Here is a 19,540-nt window from a genome sequence, read left to right as displayed (position 1 = left end):
ACAATGTGTAGTTTTTAACCATTAATCTATGGAAATATCCATTGTTAAAATTAATTAAATGATGCCCAGTTGTTGCAAAATACTGGCGGCTTTGTAACGTATAGCAATAAAAATTAGGTCTAAAATACATGGGGGTGGGTCTAGGGCCCAATCCTGATACTAACACTGTGCCCTAAGGTTTCGAGTGTGTCGTGCACAAGTGTACAAATAATTGCCTGATTGGCACAGGGAGCATTGCATCATCGATCGCAACGCATGCCGGGATGCTGGTCGCTGTGATTCTTTAAAGAAAAAAAACTTTATTAACAACTTTCAAACAAACAACTAAACAATTGTTTGGAGTAAATTTACTTTCATTGCTGCTTTGTCTAAAACTTTAAGAGCATCAGCTAATCATCCTAAAATGAACTACTTTCATTTGAAAATACATACTTTCAGAAAATGCACTTGAGCCTTTTCTTCCGTAGCAATGGATTGTGGGTAATACCCATTAATATGTTCTTTTGCTACGCAGATTAGTAAAAAACAGTTTTTTTACTAAGATGTGTAAAAAAAGAACAAAGTAATGGATTATGAATTTAAACACAGAATGAATGTACAAAAGAGTATGGGTAATACCCTTCGCCCAAGTCTGCATTGATGCAGACTTGGGGGCAGTGTGAATCAAGGTTGCAAAGTGGACATGATCAACTTCCGCACTTGAGAATCGGGACAACCTACAAACTCGCTGCCCTGGACGGGATCGCACAATAAAAGGGCACAAGTGTGGAAGTGCAAGTATTGGGATTGGGCCTTAGTCTGTGGGCGACTCCATATTAGACACCCATGTTTCCTTCTACGGGAGCCTGTGAGGACAAAATGCATTTACTGATTTTGTAACAAGCAGTGACAAAACTTTCACTATTCTTAAAAGTTGTTTAACACATTCACCTCTTCACTCGTTGCCAGTGATGAAGGGGAGTCCGATCTGCTTCTCATTTTGCTGAAGGTTGCGCTCCCAGGGAGTTTTGACCCTAATGACTGTTGGTAATGTCTTACACAAACACAAAATACCACTTGCTTGCAACGATTTAGGTATGTACTGTCCCCTATCACCATGGCAAATACACATTGTCACTTTAAAGTCAAAACTGTCAAAAATAGAAGTAAAATTTTTAATCAAATAATTCTTCAAACTTTAATTCCTGAAATATTTTTTTTCTTTTGCTAAACATTTCTGTTTCTGAATGACAATATACGGTATTTAGGTTTTGCCACTTATTTCTTAGACTTTGAACAGTCTTTGTAATTGAAATCAAAGCTGACGCATTTAGTTGGTTTGATGGAGTAAAATAACCCGTTTTGTACTGCTGTTGCTAGAACTGCTGTCCTGCAACCAGAAACTTTAAAACTGGATCTATTTGATCATCCAAAATACATTTTCTCTTTTCAGTCGTCTTTTTATTGCACCAACTCTCAGAATTAAGCAGAAAATCTTGTCTTGCTGATTCTTTTCCCGAAAACAAAGTCTGCAACCGTGCAGTTTTCAGCTTCAGCTCATTGGGGTCATGCATTGTTTCCTTCAGGAGGAATATTCTGTAATAACAGTGTGGTCAACACCTATGGTATCCTGTGGAGTGCATATACCTGCTGCAGCCAGCATCATCCTCTCATCTGTAGATATGTATTGGAAATGTAATTTATATGATGTAACATTTCACATTCTAATATGCTAATCAGTACAACTGTTGTGTCACAGTTTTAAATCCAGATTTTGTGCTCTGATTCCGTATTTGTTTGGTAGTTTTTAAAGAAATCTGCACTGGAAAATTGTGGTGGCTGTTTTTGTTGAGAGTAGCAAGTAATTTAGCTGTTTATGTTAGCTTTTAGTTTACAGTTTCACCCTCGCGTTTTCTATTTTTCCTTTTACAACTGTGTGTGTGTGTGTGTGTGTGTGTGTGTGTGTGTGTGTGTGTGTGTGTGTGTGTGTGTGTGTGTGTGTGTGTGTGTGTGTGTGTGTGTGTGTGTGTGTGTGTGTGTGTGTGTGTGTGTGTGTGTGTGTGTGTGTGTGTGTGTGTGTGTGTGTGTGTGTGTGTGTGTGTGTGTGTGTGTGTGTGTGCTTCTTTATCAATCTCTACCTTGAGTGTGTGTGTAAGTAAAAGTGAGCTTTTAGTTTTAGTGGCTCCTGCTGTATTTCTTTTTTTATTATTATTATTGGGTCAGTATTTAGTTGTGGCATTTTTTTAAACCTGTACATTTAATTTGTGAATGTATGTTTTCCACCACACTCTTCTCCAAACCATTGTTCTGTAAATACTCAAGTGTAATACCATCCAGCTTACACATGGGGGCACAAGACACCCATGTGGAATTGCACCATGCTGTCTATTAATGACTAAGTCACCATCAGTGGTCTTATTATCAATAAAGATACATAATAACATTTTTGAGGCATATTTATTTGATATGACTGCTGGTATGGTGATTATTTCATGTGAATATGTGCACACTGTAATGTTATTGTTGGCCTTACCTTGCGCCTGCTGAAACAGTCACTATGCAGTACCAACTCTGTGGCTTACTTGTTTGGAATTTTTAAAAAGTGATCATTTTGGGCTTAACCCAAGGCTGTTCTATTTTACCATTTATGATAGAATAGCAGGGTCTAAGCTTTCTAATGCAGGGGCCCAAACCGTCAAGTTATTCAAATTGTTGTTGATCCATTCATCCATTCTTTTCCACTTATCCAGGGTCAGGTCACGGGGTCAGTAGCCTAAGCAGAAAGGCCCAGGCTTCCCTCTCCCCAGTAAATTGGGCCAGCTCCTCCGGGGGAACCTCAAGGCATTCCCAGACCAGATGAGAGACACAGTCCCTCCAACGTGTCCTGGGTCTTTCTTTAGGTCTCCTCCCGGTTGGACGTGCCTGGAAAACCTCACCAGGGAGGCGTCCAGGAGGCATCCCAACCAGATGCCGGAGCCACCTCAACTGGCTCCTCTTGATGTGGAGGAGCAGGGGGTCTACTCCAAGCCCCTCCTGGATGACCAAGCTTCTCACCCTATCTCTAAGGAAGAGACCAGACAACCTGCAGAGAAAACCCATTTCAGCCGCATGCATCTGTGACATGTTTTATCAGTCACTACCCAGAGCTCTTGACCAGAGGTGAGGGTTTGAACGTAGATCGACCGGGAAATCATGAGCTTCACCTTCTGGCTCTCTTCACCATGACAGACCGGTACAATGCCCGCATCACTACAGACGCAGCAGCACCAATTCACCTATCGATCTCGTGCTCAATCTTTCCCTCACCTGTGAACCAGAACTCAAGATATTGAAATCCTCCGCTTGGGGCAGGACCTCATCCCTGACCCTTCATAAGGCATTCTACCTTCTTTTTTTTTGACTCAAGATCATGGTTTTGTATTTAGAGGAACTGATTCTCATCCCAGCTGCTTCACACTGGGCTGCAAACCCGACCGCTCCAGCGATCACGTTCTGGTGAAGCCAACAGGACCACATCGTTTGCAAAAAGCAGAGACCTGATCCTCAGACAACCAAATCAGATCCCCTCAACACCTTGGCTGTACCTAGAAATCCTGTCCATAAAAGTTATGAACAGAATCTGTGACAAAGGGCAGCCTTGGCGGAGTCCAACTCTCACAGAGAATGAACTAGACTTTACTGCTATGCGTACCAAGCTGTGACACCGGTCATGCAGGGACCTAACAGCCCGGATCAAGGGGCCTGGTACCCCATACTCCCAAAGGAGCCCACACAGGGCCCCCAAACTCTGGACGCGGTGAAAAGTTTTCTCCAAATCCACAAAACACATGCAGAAAATTGTGCGCCACAATTGCTTTTGGATCTACACCACTAGCCTGCAGGAGAGACAAAATTCCACCACTCTAAAAATGAGGATGTTATAAAAGTTAAACTATGTTGAAAAATGGGTTTTTGGGGTATGAGTTTAGCAGTTAAAAAATCCAATTTATTCTGAATTGGCAATAAGCCAAAGGGATTAAATTTAACATGGCTTCTCATAATATTCTGAAAAGTATAGAGCTCTTTCTTTGGGTTGATGGGCCTCATATGAACAGAGTGGCTTTCTCCAGGATTTAGTCTGTAACAGGCTAGATCAATTTGTCTCTTTTTAATATTTGAGGCTGTGTGTGACTGTCTTCCTGTGAGCTTGTTGAGTTCCTCTCTAGGGCCTTGTAAGGTCAACACATTTGTCTGTTGTTTTACGGCATTGGCAGTTTTAGGGCAGTTTTAATGCTGTTGATGAAATTCCAAGTAAGGACATTAATAAATGAAATGGGAATTTCCAGTGTGAAATCTTCTGTAAGGATGTTGGACTAATACTTGGTTCCTTTATAAATACTGTGCCCCCTGATGGCCCCATACATAGAAAAATCCTAGATCTGCCTCTGGTCGAGGGTCTGGTACCATGTGAATCAGGAGGCAAACGGAGGGAGCTTTGGCAGTCTGATCCTTAAACATGGTAAATGGCCTGTATTTGATATAGCTTCTTCTAGAGTCCTGGAACCCCCTAAGGTGCTTTGCAACACAAGCAGTCATTCACCCATTCACACAACAGGTGGGGATGAGCTACAATGTAGCCACAGCTGCCCTGGGGCGCACTGACAGAGGCGAGGCTGCCGAGCACTGGCGCCACCGGCAGGCAATGTGGGTTAAGTGTCTTGCCCAAGGACACAACGACAGCGACAAGCTGAGCGGGGCTCGAACCTGCAACCTTCCGATTACGGGGCGAGCACTTAACTCCTGTGCCACCGTTGCCCCATGAATATGAACTGGGTTGGACCAGACTCTTTGAGTTGCTCCAGCAACGAGTGTGGGAGGAACGGAGAAACCTGTGTGTTTTGTTACCAGACTGGAGGCACCGGAGGCAGTTCCAAGTGCTGGTTACCATTTTTAAGAAGGGAGACAAATGGGAGGGCTCCAACTATAGATCACACTCCCTCAGTCTCATTGGGAGCATCAACTCCATACTAGAATGGAAGATCCAGTTGATAGCTGACTCTTGGACTGAGGAGAAGCTGTTCCTTCTCTGTGTTGAAAGAAAACAGTTGAGGATGATGTAAGGGTGATCCTTAATACATCCAAATCGCCTAAGCAAGGTGGTTTGGGATCCCTTGGGTAGACCCAGGGCATGCTGAGGAGATCCAGGGTGGTCCAGTAATGCCCCTGGGTTTCATTAAAGAAGCTGGTAAAAATGGCTGGGGAGAGGGCAGTCTTCACACTGGGCTTCATTGAAACAAGCACCAGGAGGATATAGAAGAACATTTTATTTTAAAATTTCGAAATATTATTATAGCCGTTATTTTATACAGTGTAAAAAGTTTCATCAAAAGATCATCAGCAAACAACTAAACTTAGTTGTTCAGAAAAACATATCTGGTGCCACCACTAGTTGCAACCCCGACCTGGACCCAGGAGCAGAAAACAATGAGTAAGAGGATGAGTTTTGGTAAATGGTAAATGGCCTGTATTTGATATAGCGCCGTCAAGAGTCATGGAACCCCTAAGGCGCGTTACAACACAATCAGTCATTCACCCATCACCCCCAACCTTCCGATTACGGGGAGCACTTAATTCCTGTGCCACCATCGCCAATATTATACCCGTTTGTCCACAAAGGTTCCCTTTTTATGGAGGGATTTTTAAAGCATGAGTTCTTGTATTTTCCATCAGCATCCGTCCATTAATGTCCTTAACGTACCACCGTTGTCCACATGATGGCGCTTAAGCATCGGTGAAAAACGGAACCATGGCGGGACATAAATGGCAGCGGATGAGAAAAATCACACCACGCGCACACACAGAATCGCGCACACGCTCGCATACGCATTTGGAATTTGGATGCTTCCTCTTTCTCTCGATCTCTCTCTCTCTTACACACACACACACACACACACACACACAGACACAGACACACACACACACACACACACACACACACACACACACACACACACACACACACACACACACACACACACACACACACACACACACACACACCGTCTGTCTGTCTGCCTGCGCTCCTCTGGATCGGAAACGACGCCGGGAAAGCAGTGTGAATTCGGGGAAGAGCAGCAGCAGCAGCCACTCGGGCAGACCGCGGCAGCAGCCAGCGGGGCTCGCTCCAACCTCGTTACGCAAATTACCGGCAGTGCGGCGCGGCAGTGGGTCCGCTAATGGAGCTTGCGTGTGTGTGCGTGAGTCTGAGCCGCTGGTTTCCGCGCTCCGCCTCGCCCTCGCCTCCGCCTCTCTACAGCACATAATGGGTTATGGGCTAGAGGGAGGCTTTCACCGGGGAAGCGCCGTTTTACACACACACGCACACACACACATACACGGAGCGGACTCCTACGCGAGACTATTTGCGCAAAGGGCGCGTAAAGCCTGCGACTTTTTATTATATCAAAATAAACAACAGAAGGGTCTGTTTTTCCAAGAAGGTGAAGTTGTTTACCTCGAAAGCTATCTGGAGGTTCTAGGTATCACACTTTATATCAACACAGGGGGTGGTAAGTCTGTGTGTGTGTGTGTGTGTGTGTGTGTGTGGGGGGGGGTGGGGGGGGGGGGGGGGAACACCTGTCATTTTGATGCAACACAGCACCACAACCCCCGGTCCTAAATAAGACCTTCGAGCTGATTCATCATCCCTCGAAAACCGTTGACCTATTACTTTGTGCCATTTGGTTTTGCATCCAATTATAAAACTAGCTCGCCAAGCTTAATGTAAATCAGCTTGAGAAAGATGTTTTTTATTAGTTTGATTTAACCAGAAATTGGCCATGAACTAAAAAAACATGAAAGTTTTAAACTGTTGCCTTAATTTCTTTACAATTTGGTCAGCTCTTGTAGCTTTGATTCATATCCACAGTTTTGTGTGATACTCCCTATGTTGATGTAACAAATTTACTGGAATTATTCCAATAAATCAGTTTTCACTTGTTTCCCACACTTAAAAGCATCTGCACAAGAAAGCACCTATAGATGAGATCAGATTTGTTTTCTGACCACAACATCAAACATTTCTTACCCATGCCACATCCAATCATTTACGTTCTATACATAAATAAATGTTTTAATTTATTTTCTTGTCAAATCAAAGTTTTTAAAGGGCTGAAAAAATTAGATATCTCCCTTTTGTCTCCTTGGATTGCAGCTCTTCGTGAATCCCCACACAATTGCTTTCTTGGGACTGGCTTTGTTGACCAGAGACAGGCTGGAGAAAAGCCCAAATGCAGACAAACAGGTGGTGTGAAAAATAATCAAAATAACACATGAGCAGGAAAACCCATACGCCAAAATCAGTAAAACAACAAGGATCAGACATGATCTTAATAAAAACCGGGAAACACAAAATCCATGATTAAAGAGCAAGTCACCCCCTACCAGATTTTTAACTCAACTACCACTTCCTGTTTAAAAAAATCCAACAAATGCTGTTGCCTAGAAGAACGAGAGGGCGGAGCCGCTAACAAATACACACACAGTCTCACAACGACATTGTGACATCATATGGTACCAGCTAACGTTCTAGGGTACCTCTTAGCCAATAGCGATGGCAGATTTAAATTCAAATGCAGTGCAGAGTTTTAACCTGACAACGGCACAACACTGACAGTTTTAGGCAAAAAATTAAAATTTTAACTAAAATGCACTAAAGTGCCAAACTATTGACTACACATGTCTGCAGCACGATTAGACACACAATAATAGGGTTTATTAGAAAAAAGAGTTGATTTGGGGGTGACTTGCTCTTTAACTCATTCACTGCCAGCCGTTTCCTGATCGCTAACGGCCTTCGCTGCCAGCGTTTCTCACCGTTTTTACTGATTTTTTAAGAGTCACAGAACATTGCGTGCTAGGATGATGTCGACGCCAAAACAACCAATACAAAGAGGAGACTCACCTCTTACATCAGGAAGAATCTGTGTGTTTCGAGCGTTATCCGTTCTTTCATAATCCGTTGACAAATTGTGATCAGCAGACATTTTTCCGGTTCTCGCCTCACTTTTTTTTACAGGAACGGCCCAAAACGATCTCCTAACACATGGATGGTCTGCTTCCTGATCACGTGACGTGTGACGTATGCGGATGAAGATCGGCTTCAGGGCTGAGATGTTTGTTCTCTCACCGCGGGGGCTCGTTCTGATGCTCAAACAGTAAAAAAAAAATGCAAATGACGAGCGTAGTCGTCATTGGCAGTGAATGAGTTAAGTAATGTGATTTTAACCCTCTCAGGCTCAAAATAAGTTTTAATAAAAGGATGAACGACTAAGTCCTTCTGGGATACTTCTGAGTTAAAAAATGCTCATGAAATACGTATGTGGAGTAACCTGGTAGGTAGGTTTTAACATTGCATATCTGCAACGCCTGCCTCCAGAGGGTTAAAGAGTGAGTCACCCCTACCAGACCTTATTTCACTCCTACTTCCTGTTCGAAAAATGCAACAAATGCTGTTGCCTGGCAGGCAGAGAGGGCAGAGCCTCTCATACACACACACACACACGCAAACACACACAGAGAGGCTCACAACGACATTGTGACATCATAATGTACCAGCTAACGTAATAGGGTACCTCTTAGCCAACAGCAATGGCAGATTTTAATTCAAATGCAAGGCAACGTTTTGAAGAGGGCACAACACTGACAGTTTAGTCAGAATATTTAAATTTTAACAAAAATGCACTAAAATATCAAAATATTGACTACTCGCATCTACAGCACGACTAGACACTCGCTTTTATAGTTTAGCAGCAAAAAAATGTTGATTTGGGGGTGACTTGCTTTTTAACTAAACTACAAAACCGCAGAAGCAGGAAAATAACCCCCTAACATTAACATTTACCTCAAAATTCTGTTTATGAACACACCTGACACAAAAAAAAGTCACGCCAATCTTGAAGCATCTTCTTCCAAATGATTTCAAACTCCCGAGATAGTTTTGTACAGCAAAGCAGCGGTGTCATGATGAAAGATGCAGAAACGTTACGTCAAAGACTTCCGACCAAGTCTGAGTTTTGTTGCACACAGCTGGATTCATTTTCTTTTGCAAATGGCTATCCTTATAGCAGGGGTCTTCAACAATATTTGTTCAAGGGCCGACATTTTTTTTCCAGCAGACATCGTAAGGGCCAGATGTTCTTCTAAAATAAAATTCAAGTATTATTGTATATTTATTTATTAATACATTTTTTCCATCTAAACTCTTTTGATTGTAGCTTTAGTTTTGTTTGGATTAAGTAAACAATTGTTAATATTTGGGACATGGATTTTGCTGCTAAACTTCAAAGTCTCCCAACTAGGGCTCAAAGGGTTGGGGGCCCAGGTGGAAAGGTCTGGCGGGCTGGGTGTGGCCCCCGGGCCGCCAGTTTAGGTTCACTGCCTTGTAGTGTTTTAATTGTCCTTACAGAGTAAGGAGATGCTTTTAAAAGTTATTTTGTTTTTTAAAAGAGTGTTAAACCTCAGTTTAATTATCTGATTTGATAAAAAATAAAATTTGACTTTGAATATCTTGGACGATTCTGCTGCTCACAAGAAAAATAATTCTGATCAGTATGAAAGGGAATATCTTCTCAAATGGCAGTTTAGCTCTCTGGAGCCAGGCAGGCGTTGCAGATTTGCAACAGTTAAAACCTACTTTCCAGGTTACTCCGCATACGTATTTCATGAGCATTTTTTAACTCAGAAGTACCCCTGAAGGACTCAGCTTTTATCAAAACTTATTTTGAGCCTGAGAGGGTTAATCAGATTAAAACATCTTAATAAGTCCACAACAGAGGTGACTTTGCTTTAATGTGATCTTTTTGTTAATTTCACTTTGAGAACTTGCAGAGGGAGCACTTTACCATTCTATTAAAACAATGCGTGATGGAGACACTCCCCACACATGCTTTGTTTTATTGCCCCATAAAGTAACACAGAAGGCCTGTCTCACCTCACCTGCTTATCTGTGATGTGCGCTGTTATCGCTGTTGTTCTCGATGCTGTTCTTGCTCTAATTGCTCTTGCCTCCAGACGTCCCACTGACACCCTTACCTCATGCTTTTCAGCAACGTGCAGCTGTGATGACACGTACTAGAGTTCCCACTTAAGCTGCCTGTTCTTACAGCACAACGTACCGGCACTCTGCCTCCTCTCACCCCACCCCAACCCTTTCCTCCTCTCTCCCTCACCCCTTTGAAGCCTCCGGGATGATGATGATGACACCCGCGGTAATCTGTGGATGCTCAGCTTCTGACATGACACCTAATTGAGAAAACCCTCCCAACCTGATGGGGGTTTCGCTGTTGCATTCAGGCGTCGTGCGTCCTCTGACAAGTGGAAAGGCTTCTCACGAGAGAATAGATGAAGTCAGTGAGGTGGGGCGCTTGAGTGACGGCCTTGTTGGGGCTTCTATCTGATCTCTGCTCTGCAGCGGTGCAGGTCGACTCTGCTGACCTGTTTTGTCTTTTTGTTTTCTGGCTGAAACTGGGATCAGCTAATCTTCAGAGGAAGGGGGCATAACTACACGTGAAGCTTTTTTTTCCTGTTACAAGAACCAACAAAGCATCCAACTAAAGGTGAAAATAACTCCCATTTACCCTGATCAGCCAAACTCAAGCATAAGCAACTGTATTTTCTGCTGTTGACTCTGATCTCACAGTAATTATAAAATTATTGCTCTAATAATAATATTTTAATGATAATAAGGGATAAAGTGATTGCATAAAATCTCCTGTTGGAGGATAATCAACATCACAGCATGTCAGTTTCCAGTGTGCTCGCGCGCACGTATGCAGACGTAACTATGGGAGTAGGTAACCTTTGCTGTCTTCTGGTTCATTCTTTTACTAATTAGATTTCTAGTTCCCTAGGGCTCTTGAATAAATGCACGTTTGGAACGAAAGATGCAACCTGAAGAATACTGGTTTTATTTTTCTGAATGGGAAACTCAACCAGTTATGTGCACGCTAAGCAGTTATTCAAACTCTTCTAATGGTAATTAAATTGTAAATGATGAAGATATGTCTAAAATATGTAGAGAATTTGATGAAATCAAGTGGAAGAAACAAGAATCTAAACATACTGGTTGTTTGTCACCAGCATAGATGGTGCACCACTGGTGAATCGTTTAAATGAAGTGTTCAGAATGTCTTCATTACAACTCATTCACACATTGAGTTAGCCTGACTCCAAATTCAGCTTGTTAATATAACCAAATGTATATGCTAAAATTCTGTTTCATTGCACCAACATTTGGTTTAGTCTTCTGTGACAACTAATCTCTACACTGATTACCAGTAAACTACAGAATATATTTCAAAGTTCTTCTATGAATTTATAAATCACTCAATAGTATGGGGCCAGAGACATGTCGGTTCTCCTTCCTGTATGCCCAGCGTATCAAAGCACAAAAGAGGACTCAAATGCAGAGCTCACACAGTTTAATAAGCTGAAGGGATTCCTGGCAGTACAGCACAACTGAACAAGTCCAAAACTAACTGAATACACTCTCACTAAGTGTTACTGAGAGCAGGTTCACTTTACTCAACTGAAGAAGGCAAACTGGCAAAGGAATCTTCTTCTTCTTCTTCTGGTGTTTTATTGGCGGTTGGCAAACAACGAATGGTGCATTACCGCCACCGACTAGTGTGGAGTGTGGTCTGGAACAGCGCTCATAAAACAAAATCAAACAGGGGAAAGAAAGAAAAAAAACATATATGTATACACAAACATAAACACACATACATACACATATATATACAAATACATATATGGCAAAGGAATCTGTTTGCAAAGAAGCATAAATGGAGAAGCCAGGACACAGGTGCAAGACATAAGGCTGATTAGTGAGGAGCCTCAGGTCGTGAAGCTGCCTGTAATGAGACAGGAAGTGAATATACAAAATAAAACAGAAAGTACCAGAAATACAATAAAACCAGAAACATGACTGCAAAACACTCAACCTACAGAACCACCCATGATACAGCGGGACTCTGAGATCATTAGGAAGCAGTCAGCTGCTAGAACCACAGCTCAGAACCAAACAGGGTGAAGTTGCTTTTAGCTACTATGCTGCACAGAGATTAATCAGTTTCCGTATGACCTCAAATGTGCCCCATCTTTAGTAATGTTTAAATCAAAATTGAAAACCTTCATGTGTTGGAGTGACTTATGCAAAACACAGTTCTTAACTGTCTGGAGGAGAAGATTTGGATTTTCTGTAATGATTTACGACAAAAGTCCTTAACAAAATGAAAAACTGAACCTAGTTCATATTTATATAGATGGTCAAATGCAGTTATACTGTATTTCTAGAATTTTAATGCCGAGTCTGGCCAATACCGTTAAATATTCTACCTAAAACTGTCAGTCTTGCGCCATCTTCAGGTAAAAACTGCACTGCATTTGAATTTTAATCTGCTTTCTCTATTTGCTAAGAGGTACACTATGACGTTAGCTGGTACATTGTGATGTCACAATGTTGTTGTGAGCCTGTGTGTGTATTTGTTAGCGGCTCCGGCCTCTCAGTCTGCCTGACAACAGCATTTGTTGCATTTTTCAAACCGGAAGTGGGAGTGGAGTAAGACTCTGGTAGGGGGTGACTTGCTCTTTAATTTTCTTTTAAATTTTTAAATCTAAATTTAATTTGTGTTTTTTAATTGTGCTGTCACATTGATTTTGATGTCTTTGCTGTTGTTGCTAATTGGAAAGCACACTGAATTGCTTCTGTGTGTATGAACTGTGTAATATAAATAAAGCTGCATTGCCTTGCCTATTCCCAACGCTTTCTGTGGATTTTGTGATATGTGTTCGGGCCTTTCCGTGAAGTTATCCATTTCCTGTAACATCTTATGGAAAAAAAATCTTCTCAACCTACAACATTTTATTAAATCTGACAGTAATCAAGACTTCTCTCAATTCTATTCAAGAGGACCACTATCAATGACAGAAAAATTGATAAACAAAATGACATCAGTGCTTTTTTATTTGGTTCATGCTTTCTTTATTGTTTGCTGATGATGATGTGTTCTTTCTATGATTCTTTTCTATGGCTCTAGGCTTTGGAGCAGCAGCTCTGAAACAGTTTGTAAAAAACTCAGAGACAAGTGATGCCAAAAGGCAGAAATAGAAGGTAGTCGAGGCTCACGCACAAAGGGAGAAACTCACCTGGCAGGTTTTTCCATCTATGCATGCATTCCCTCCCCTCATTCTTGCCTGGTAACAATGTTTGAACACTGATTCATTTTCTTGCATATGGAACAGCCTGTGCCCCGAGCACAATTTCAGTCAGGCCACCTGTGTTCTTCCCTAGAGCTCATCCCCCTAACATACTGCTGACCCATTTCAAGGGTCAGCGAGCACTCTATGTGCCTAACATGTTTTGATTTAACACCATACATATGGATAAACACCTTTCTACTGTGTCACTTTGACAAGAAGTGTTTACCAAAGCTCAAATTTCAGCCTGAATCCCCCCAGTACGCTGTACGGAGTACTGTTGTTAGGTTATTTCTGTTGCAGGAGACACGTGGGAGTAGCCCGTGCTTACCGGCAGCAGCTGGGGGTGGGGAGGACATCAGCTGTCCAGCCTCGCTGCAGGGACCTGTCTGGTGCAACAGTTTGGTTTGGGGTGTAACATAAAACTAGTCAGTTTTTTTAACCTCTATGGATGAAAGAGTCACAGAAAGGAAACAACTAAATACATTAACTTCTGCAAATGAGAGTTTAAAACGCAAACACGTCCTTCTGTAATATTTCCATTACATGTTACATCAACTGAATTTTTGATTTAAGGTATCAAACACTGCAAAAATATTTTTTTAATCTTAATTCTGATTGTTATTGGTCGCTAAGTTTTTCATGAAAGCTGAGCAGAACAAGTCTCCTACACCTATCTCCTGCATTAGCTTCTGATAGAAATTAGACGGTGAAACTCTAGGATTCGAAAAGTCTGACTTATCTACGTCACACAATCACTTAACATTCATGGACTCTCCCATCTTCACTCGCAAAGGGGAAGGCTGTTGTTGGATTGGCGTCCAGGAAACAGCAGGAACATTTTGGCTAGTACAAGCTAACCATTAGCATTAGCAACTTCACCACACTGCAGAACACCTCCAAACTTGTGTTATTTGTGGAGATGAAACATCAGTGTTGCAAGTCAGTGGTCGCGTTGCTGTTACCCAATCTGGGGCAAGATGTCCAAATATCAGGAAATAAGACTCCAAGGGTGTTCAATGTCAAGGCGCCTGGTCTTGCCAGGAGATGTCTTGCGAGGCCAGGTGCCTTACTTGCGAGGACACTGTCCTTCCTTGGTCAAAGAAAGCGGTTAAATGGAACAGACTTGCATCATGTGACCGAGGCTTCCATGGCGGTCACGTAACAGCACGCGACACGGGATATAACATTATATTTTATATGTATTTGTTTCAATATAAATATATAACGAGCCTTTTACTTTTTAAATTGTGTATATATTTGTTAAGTTTAATATTTAAGAGAGTTTCTACCCGCTAGCCACCGAAGCTGCAACTTATAAGCAACAATAGATAACTTCTTTGGATCTAAAAAAACATTTTAAATTAGTTGACTTACTTTTAAACTTGAAATTTGCCCCCGAAGTAGCTGCCGACTTTTGATCCGCCATCCTTTTCAAAATACTGCTGTGTATTGTGGGTAATTTTTGACCAAGGCTAGGCTACAAGACACCTCTTGCTCAGCTAGCTAAACGGCTAACAAGCGGAGAACACACGCCTCGGTAGAACATGAACATTGGAACACGTCTTGGTGGCTCCTGATGACGTATCTCCTAGGCAACCGAGGCAGGGCAAGGCATCAAGGCGAGGTTCCTTGGCACTGAGAAACACCCCAAACCTTTCCATCTGAAGCTCAGCTGTGATGTGGCTCAGAAGAAGAAGAAAATATCATTTCTATAGCGCCTCTCTAGATAAAAATCACGAGGCGCTTCACAAAAACAAAAAATATAAAAATTGTAAAGATATAAAAAAGCATTTTAAAAAAGCTCACTTCTAGTTTCTGGTGCGCCGGTGTTTTTTCTCCCCTTTCCGAGAAATACTTACAAAGCATTCATTCCTACTAGAGACCACTACAAATGTATTGATTAAATGAGTGTTCCACATTTTTAAAGGAGCCACAATTGTAGTGTGTACAAGTGACCTTAGACATATTTCTGAGACTTTTCTAAAACCCTTTAAAGGTTTTTATTTGTGCTTTAGTAGTGCCTGCAGTAGAATATTTACTTTTCATGAGCCTGGGAGTTTTGCTCATGATCTAAACAAATCTTGTGGTCATTGATGAGATTTGAAACCTGGATGGAGCAGGAAATAGGAAGTCCAGGACCCAGGACAGACTGGATCAAACCCCTCATTATTGCAGAAGTCCTGGTTCATTGGTCCACCTCTTGCTTCTTCTGAACAGTACATCCTGAAAATTCTCGAGCATTAATATAAAACCTATTGCCATGCCACCATGAATTAGACAAAACGTGGTTTAAAGTGTGCCTTCTCACCTGCAGCCCTACGTGACTGTTTCTTCAGAGCAAAACCATAACAGGGATCTGATCTTGATGACATTAGATAACTTCTATCTGAACTTTCTAAGTTCACAGGTGAACTTTTTTTTTCAAACCTTGAGAACTGCCCTGTGTGCAGCATCGTGTGCAGCCGGCATCTTTTTTTTTTCTGTGTGTGACCACGCCCTCCCAAAGCCATCCTCGGCCTCTGATTGGCTGATCAGAGGCCGGAACAGTGGGCCGATGACTCTCTGGATGAATATTCATGCAAATTCTTCACACCTACGCCCATCAGCGGTTTTGCTCATCAGAACAGAATGTGAGAAATGCTGGAGTCTCTCACCGGAAGAGAAATCAAAGAACAGACTCCAGTTTCTGCTCGGTGAGTAGAAAACTTTGCGATGTTAAACTGTGTTTTTGCCCTGCAGCTACCCGCTGGCGGTCTCTCCTCATCCAGAAAACGTCCCAGATCTTTGTGCTCATCTGTTCCTATCTGTGTGTCACTTCAGGTCATTTGTGTCCGGTTACACTTGCCGAAACTCGCTAAACAAGTTTCTGGAACCCCGCCTTTGCCGCTCGCTCCACCTGTAGCCCTGTACGTATATAAGGAAGTCAGCACCGCAGTCAAGGGAAGCAACACCAACGAAGACGCACTTCTTTCAACTCAACAAGAACTGAGAGAAAGAAACTAAAAGCAAAATGATGATGCAGCTCCCAGAGACCCCCAACCAGAAGAACTCCCTCTTCAACGCCATGAACCGCTTCATCGGCGCGGTAAACAACATGGACCAGACCATCATGGTTCCCAGCCTGCTACGGGACGTCCCGCTAGACGAGGACAAAGAGGTAGCCTCTCTGAAGTCGGACATGGACGAGGGGGACATGTACAGCTACTACCAGCTGCTCAAGTCCATCCGCACGGACATCGAGTGGGGGGTCCGGTGCGCATCGGTGGACGAGGGGCGCACGCGCTCAAGCTCTTCCGCGTCCACCTCATCCACCGCGTCTTCCGCTTCATCACTGTCATTCGAGGAAGAGGAAGAGGAGGACGACGAGGACTTGGAGAAGCAGTTTCAGTTCCACCTGACTGGGCTGCAGGGAGTGCTGTCCAAACTCACGCAGCAGGCCAACTCCCTAACCAAACGCTACAAGAAGGAGATTGGCATCGGAGGATGGGGCCAGTGAAAACGCACAGAAGCTGGGTTTCCCTCCCACTGACTTGAGCCTTTTTCTACTCCTTCAGCCGTGTCTGTGCTGTTGCTGCTGATGATATTCATGAGCAATTATTTAAGTGGCAGTGAACAACAGCTCCATCTCAGGCCTGCACGGTGTGTTGGTGTCACCACTGAACTTGTCGTTTGCACTCCCAACTTGTTTAGCATTCAGGTCCTGTCAGATAAAACTTATTTAAGCCTCTATTTAATGCTATTTATTACCTCACAATGTACGTTCAAGAGACTATAATGCCTCAGGAAAAGGAGAAGGTGTTCGATCCAGACGTTTGAGCCACCCCCATCTGAGGAGAGAGAGGGGGAATACTGACACAAGATTCTGCATCCTTTATTTGTGATGGTGATGATGTCGGTGTGTTCACATGGATTTGTCCCTCTGCTTCTTTTTATCTGAGGTGTTTTATTTTTGCTTGTAAGGAGGCAGATGCTCGTCGCATCCGTCGATGATCTCGTGTCCTACATGGTCAATGAACTGGAATAAACTCATCTTCTGCAAGGAGGACAGTGAGGATTTCCAGGAGATGATGTCTTTGTTGTTGTTGTCATTTAGCCTGCTTGGTATTATAGGTCCATCTGTCAAAACAAGAAATTACTTTAAAAAAATGCACTTTTTGCAGTGTTTTTTACTGATGTTTCTCCAATAAACTTTTATACAAATGTCCTTTTTGGTGTTGTCACTTTTTACACAGTTGTCATTTACTGATAAAACAGTGGAAGAACTATACTGTTTTAAATATAAGATCCAAGAGACTCCTGCTTTGCATAGCTGCTCCAACACCCCTTATTCAAAGACAAAATCACCTCAACACATCCTCTATCCTGTAAATCACCCATTGATTTAAACCAGGTGTGTAGTTGCAGGTAAACAAAAAATCATGCAATAGTGGTGTTTTGCAAAACATGAAAATCCAATGCATAACTGAAATAGAAGTAGTCAAATATATTTTGGGATTTGTTAGATGGATGTGAATTCCTCTGGTGTCAATTTTATCAAACTAAAACTGAAACAAATCAAAGATCTACACAGAAATGCTGCCAAACAAGTTGTGTTATCTGAAACATTTGTGTGAAACTTTCTGAACAAATTCAATGTGTTTCAAAAATGCTTTTGCAGGAAAAACATGTCAAATTGAAACATTTTTCCAAACTTGCTCTCAATCCTGGTCCCGGTTTCCATTATGTTTTAGTTTTAACCCTAGTTCAGCACACCTGATTTCAATCAGCAGGTGATTAACAGGCTTCTGCAGAGCCTGATGAGCTGCTGCTTAGGTGATTCAACCACTGAATCAAGTGTGTTAGAACAGAGGAACAACTAAAATGTAAAATGTGCTGGACACCGGCCCTCCAGGACCAGGATTGGGCACCCCTGTTAATTCAAAGTTTTGTGCAAATGACTGAGCAGTGCTGTTTCCTTTGTCATCACATAAGTGTGCAAAATACAAATGTTGACATGCATTTTCTTTCACTTCCACGTATATAAGAATACATCTGAGATTTGTAAACACTAAAAATAAGGAACTGATTGAGCAGTGGTCATTAAATTTGATGTACTGGTGCAAAAGAAAATATTTGAAATGCAAATGCTCTAAAATGTATAAAACATACTGATATTCATAACTAAACAAGATTCTCTCTATAGACTCTTAACAATTCAAACTTAAAAATGAAAAGAAAATATATGATGATTGGTTTCCAAAACATGACATATTTTTTTGTGTTTAAGAGATTTAATTTCTTAGTTAAATTATTTTTCAATGACAGTATGAATAACCAGATCAGTTTTAAAAATAAGTTTGGTTTCTATTTTTCCTAAAACAAGTTGCAGTGCATGGTGGTTCTAGAGCCAAAACAGCAACAGAATGACATCAGCTGTTTATTCTTTGGTTAAAAATCTTCTTAAATATCTCAATCCTGTTGTATTATCTGCATTTTGAGGAGAAAAGCAATCAGGATTTGCACATAACACCATCAATGTGTGAATCTAAGCTGATCCCAGTCACCAAACAATGCTGAGAAGAGTTGGATTGAGATGTCCCTGCAGGTTAAGGAATGCTGGTTGTCTGTTCAGTTTCAGGTTGAACCACAGAAACTACAGAAAATCCCAGTTTGTTTTCTATTATAAGAAGTGAAAGAGCATTTGTGAAAGATCTAGTAGCACTTTTTGCTTTCAGGTCTTGGATTGACAACACTCCATGTGTGGTTTGATTACAACTCAAAGTAAAAAAAAGTGTTAAAAAGAGGGAAAAAGATTAATTTCTGTGTCTGCAGATGTGTAGTGTTATGTAACGCCTCGCCATGAACAAAAGCAAAAAATAACGGATTTCATTCATTGTAGTCTGGCTGATTCATAGTGACATTGGGTGCAGCTGGGCTTTTACCAACACAATAAGCCAACAGAGTGCCACACACCCACTTTCACATTTCATTCTCTCTTTTTTTCCTTGCACACACGGAACTGAAAGACACTATCAATCTTATTCATGCAAAGTTTCCTTTGCAGTTACATTCCTTTTAGACGGACTACATTAGATGAGAGAATAAAAAGGCCACTTTATATAAATCTTAGTGTATCCCCATCATGGGCGCCTCCAGAAAATTTTGATAGGGGTGGCCAGACAGGGCCAAAGAAATTTTTGGGGTGGCACACCAAATTGGTCCTTGTGGTAACTCTGGGAGAGTTTAGCCTGTGGCGATGTGTTGCATTGCTCCTTTATTTGTTTTTATTTTAAAAATAACAGTATCCAAAACATTTAAAGAGCGAGTCACCCCTAACAGATTC

The 19,540-nt window shown here is 41.9% G+C and overlaps 1 protein-coding gene across 1 annotated transcript; it reads left to right on the top strand.

Moving 5' to 3' along the window:
• The first annotated feature begins 15,806 nt into the window (after positions 1–15,806).
• Positions 15,807–17,422, top strand: mid1ip1a (MID1 interacting protein 1a). The gene is made up of 2 exons (XM_015966075.3): positions 15,807–15,911; positions 16,039–17,422. The coding sequence occupies exon 2, from the start codon at positions 16,229–16,231 to the stop codon at positions 16,712–16,714; it is 486 nt and encodes a 161-aa protein (XP_015821561.1). The 5' UTR covers positions 15,807–15,911; positions 16,039–16,228; the 3' UTR covers positions 16,715–17,422.
• The last annotated feature ends 2,118 nt before the right edge of the window (positions 17,423–19,540 follow it).

The sequence above is a fragment of the Nothobranchius furzeri genome, chromosome 14, assembly GCF_043380555.1.
Source record: "Nothobranchius furzeri strain GRZ-AD chromosome 14, NfurGRZ-RIMD1, whole genome shotgun sequence".
In the NCBI taxonomy this organism is placed as follows: domain Eukaryota; kingdom Metazoa; phylum Chordata; class Actinopteri; order Cyprinodontiformes; family Nothobranchiidae; genus Nothobranchius; species Nothobranchius furzeri.
The sequence above is the reverse complement of the archived record's forward strand: the minus strand, read 5'-3'. Positions and strand labels throughout refer to the sequence as shown.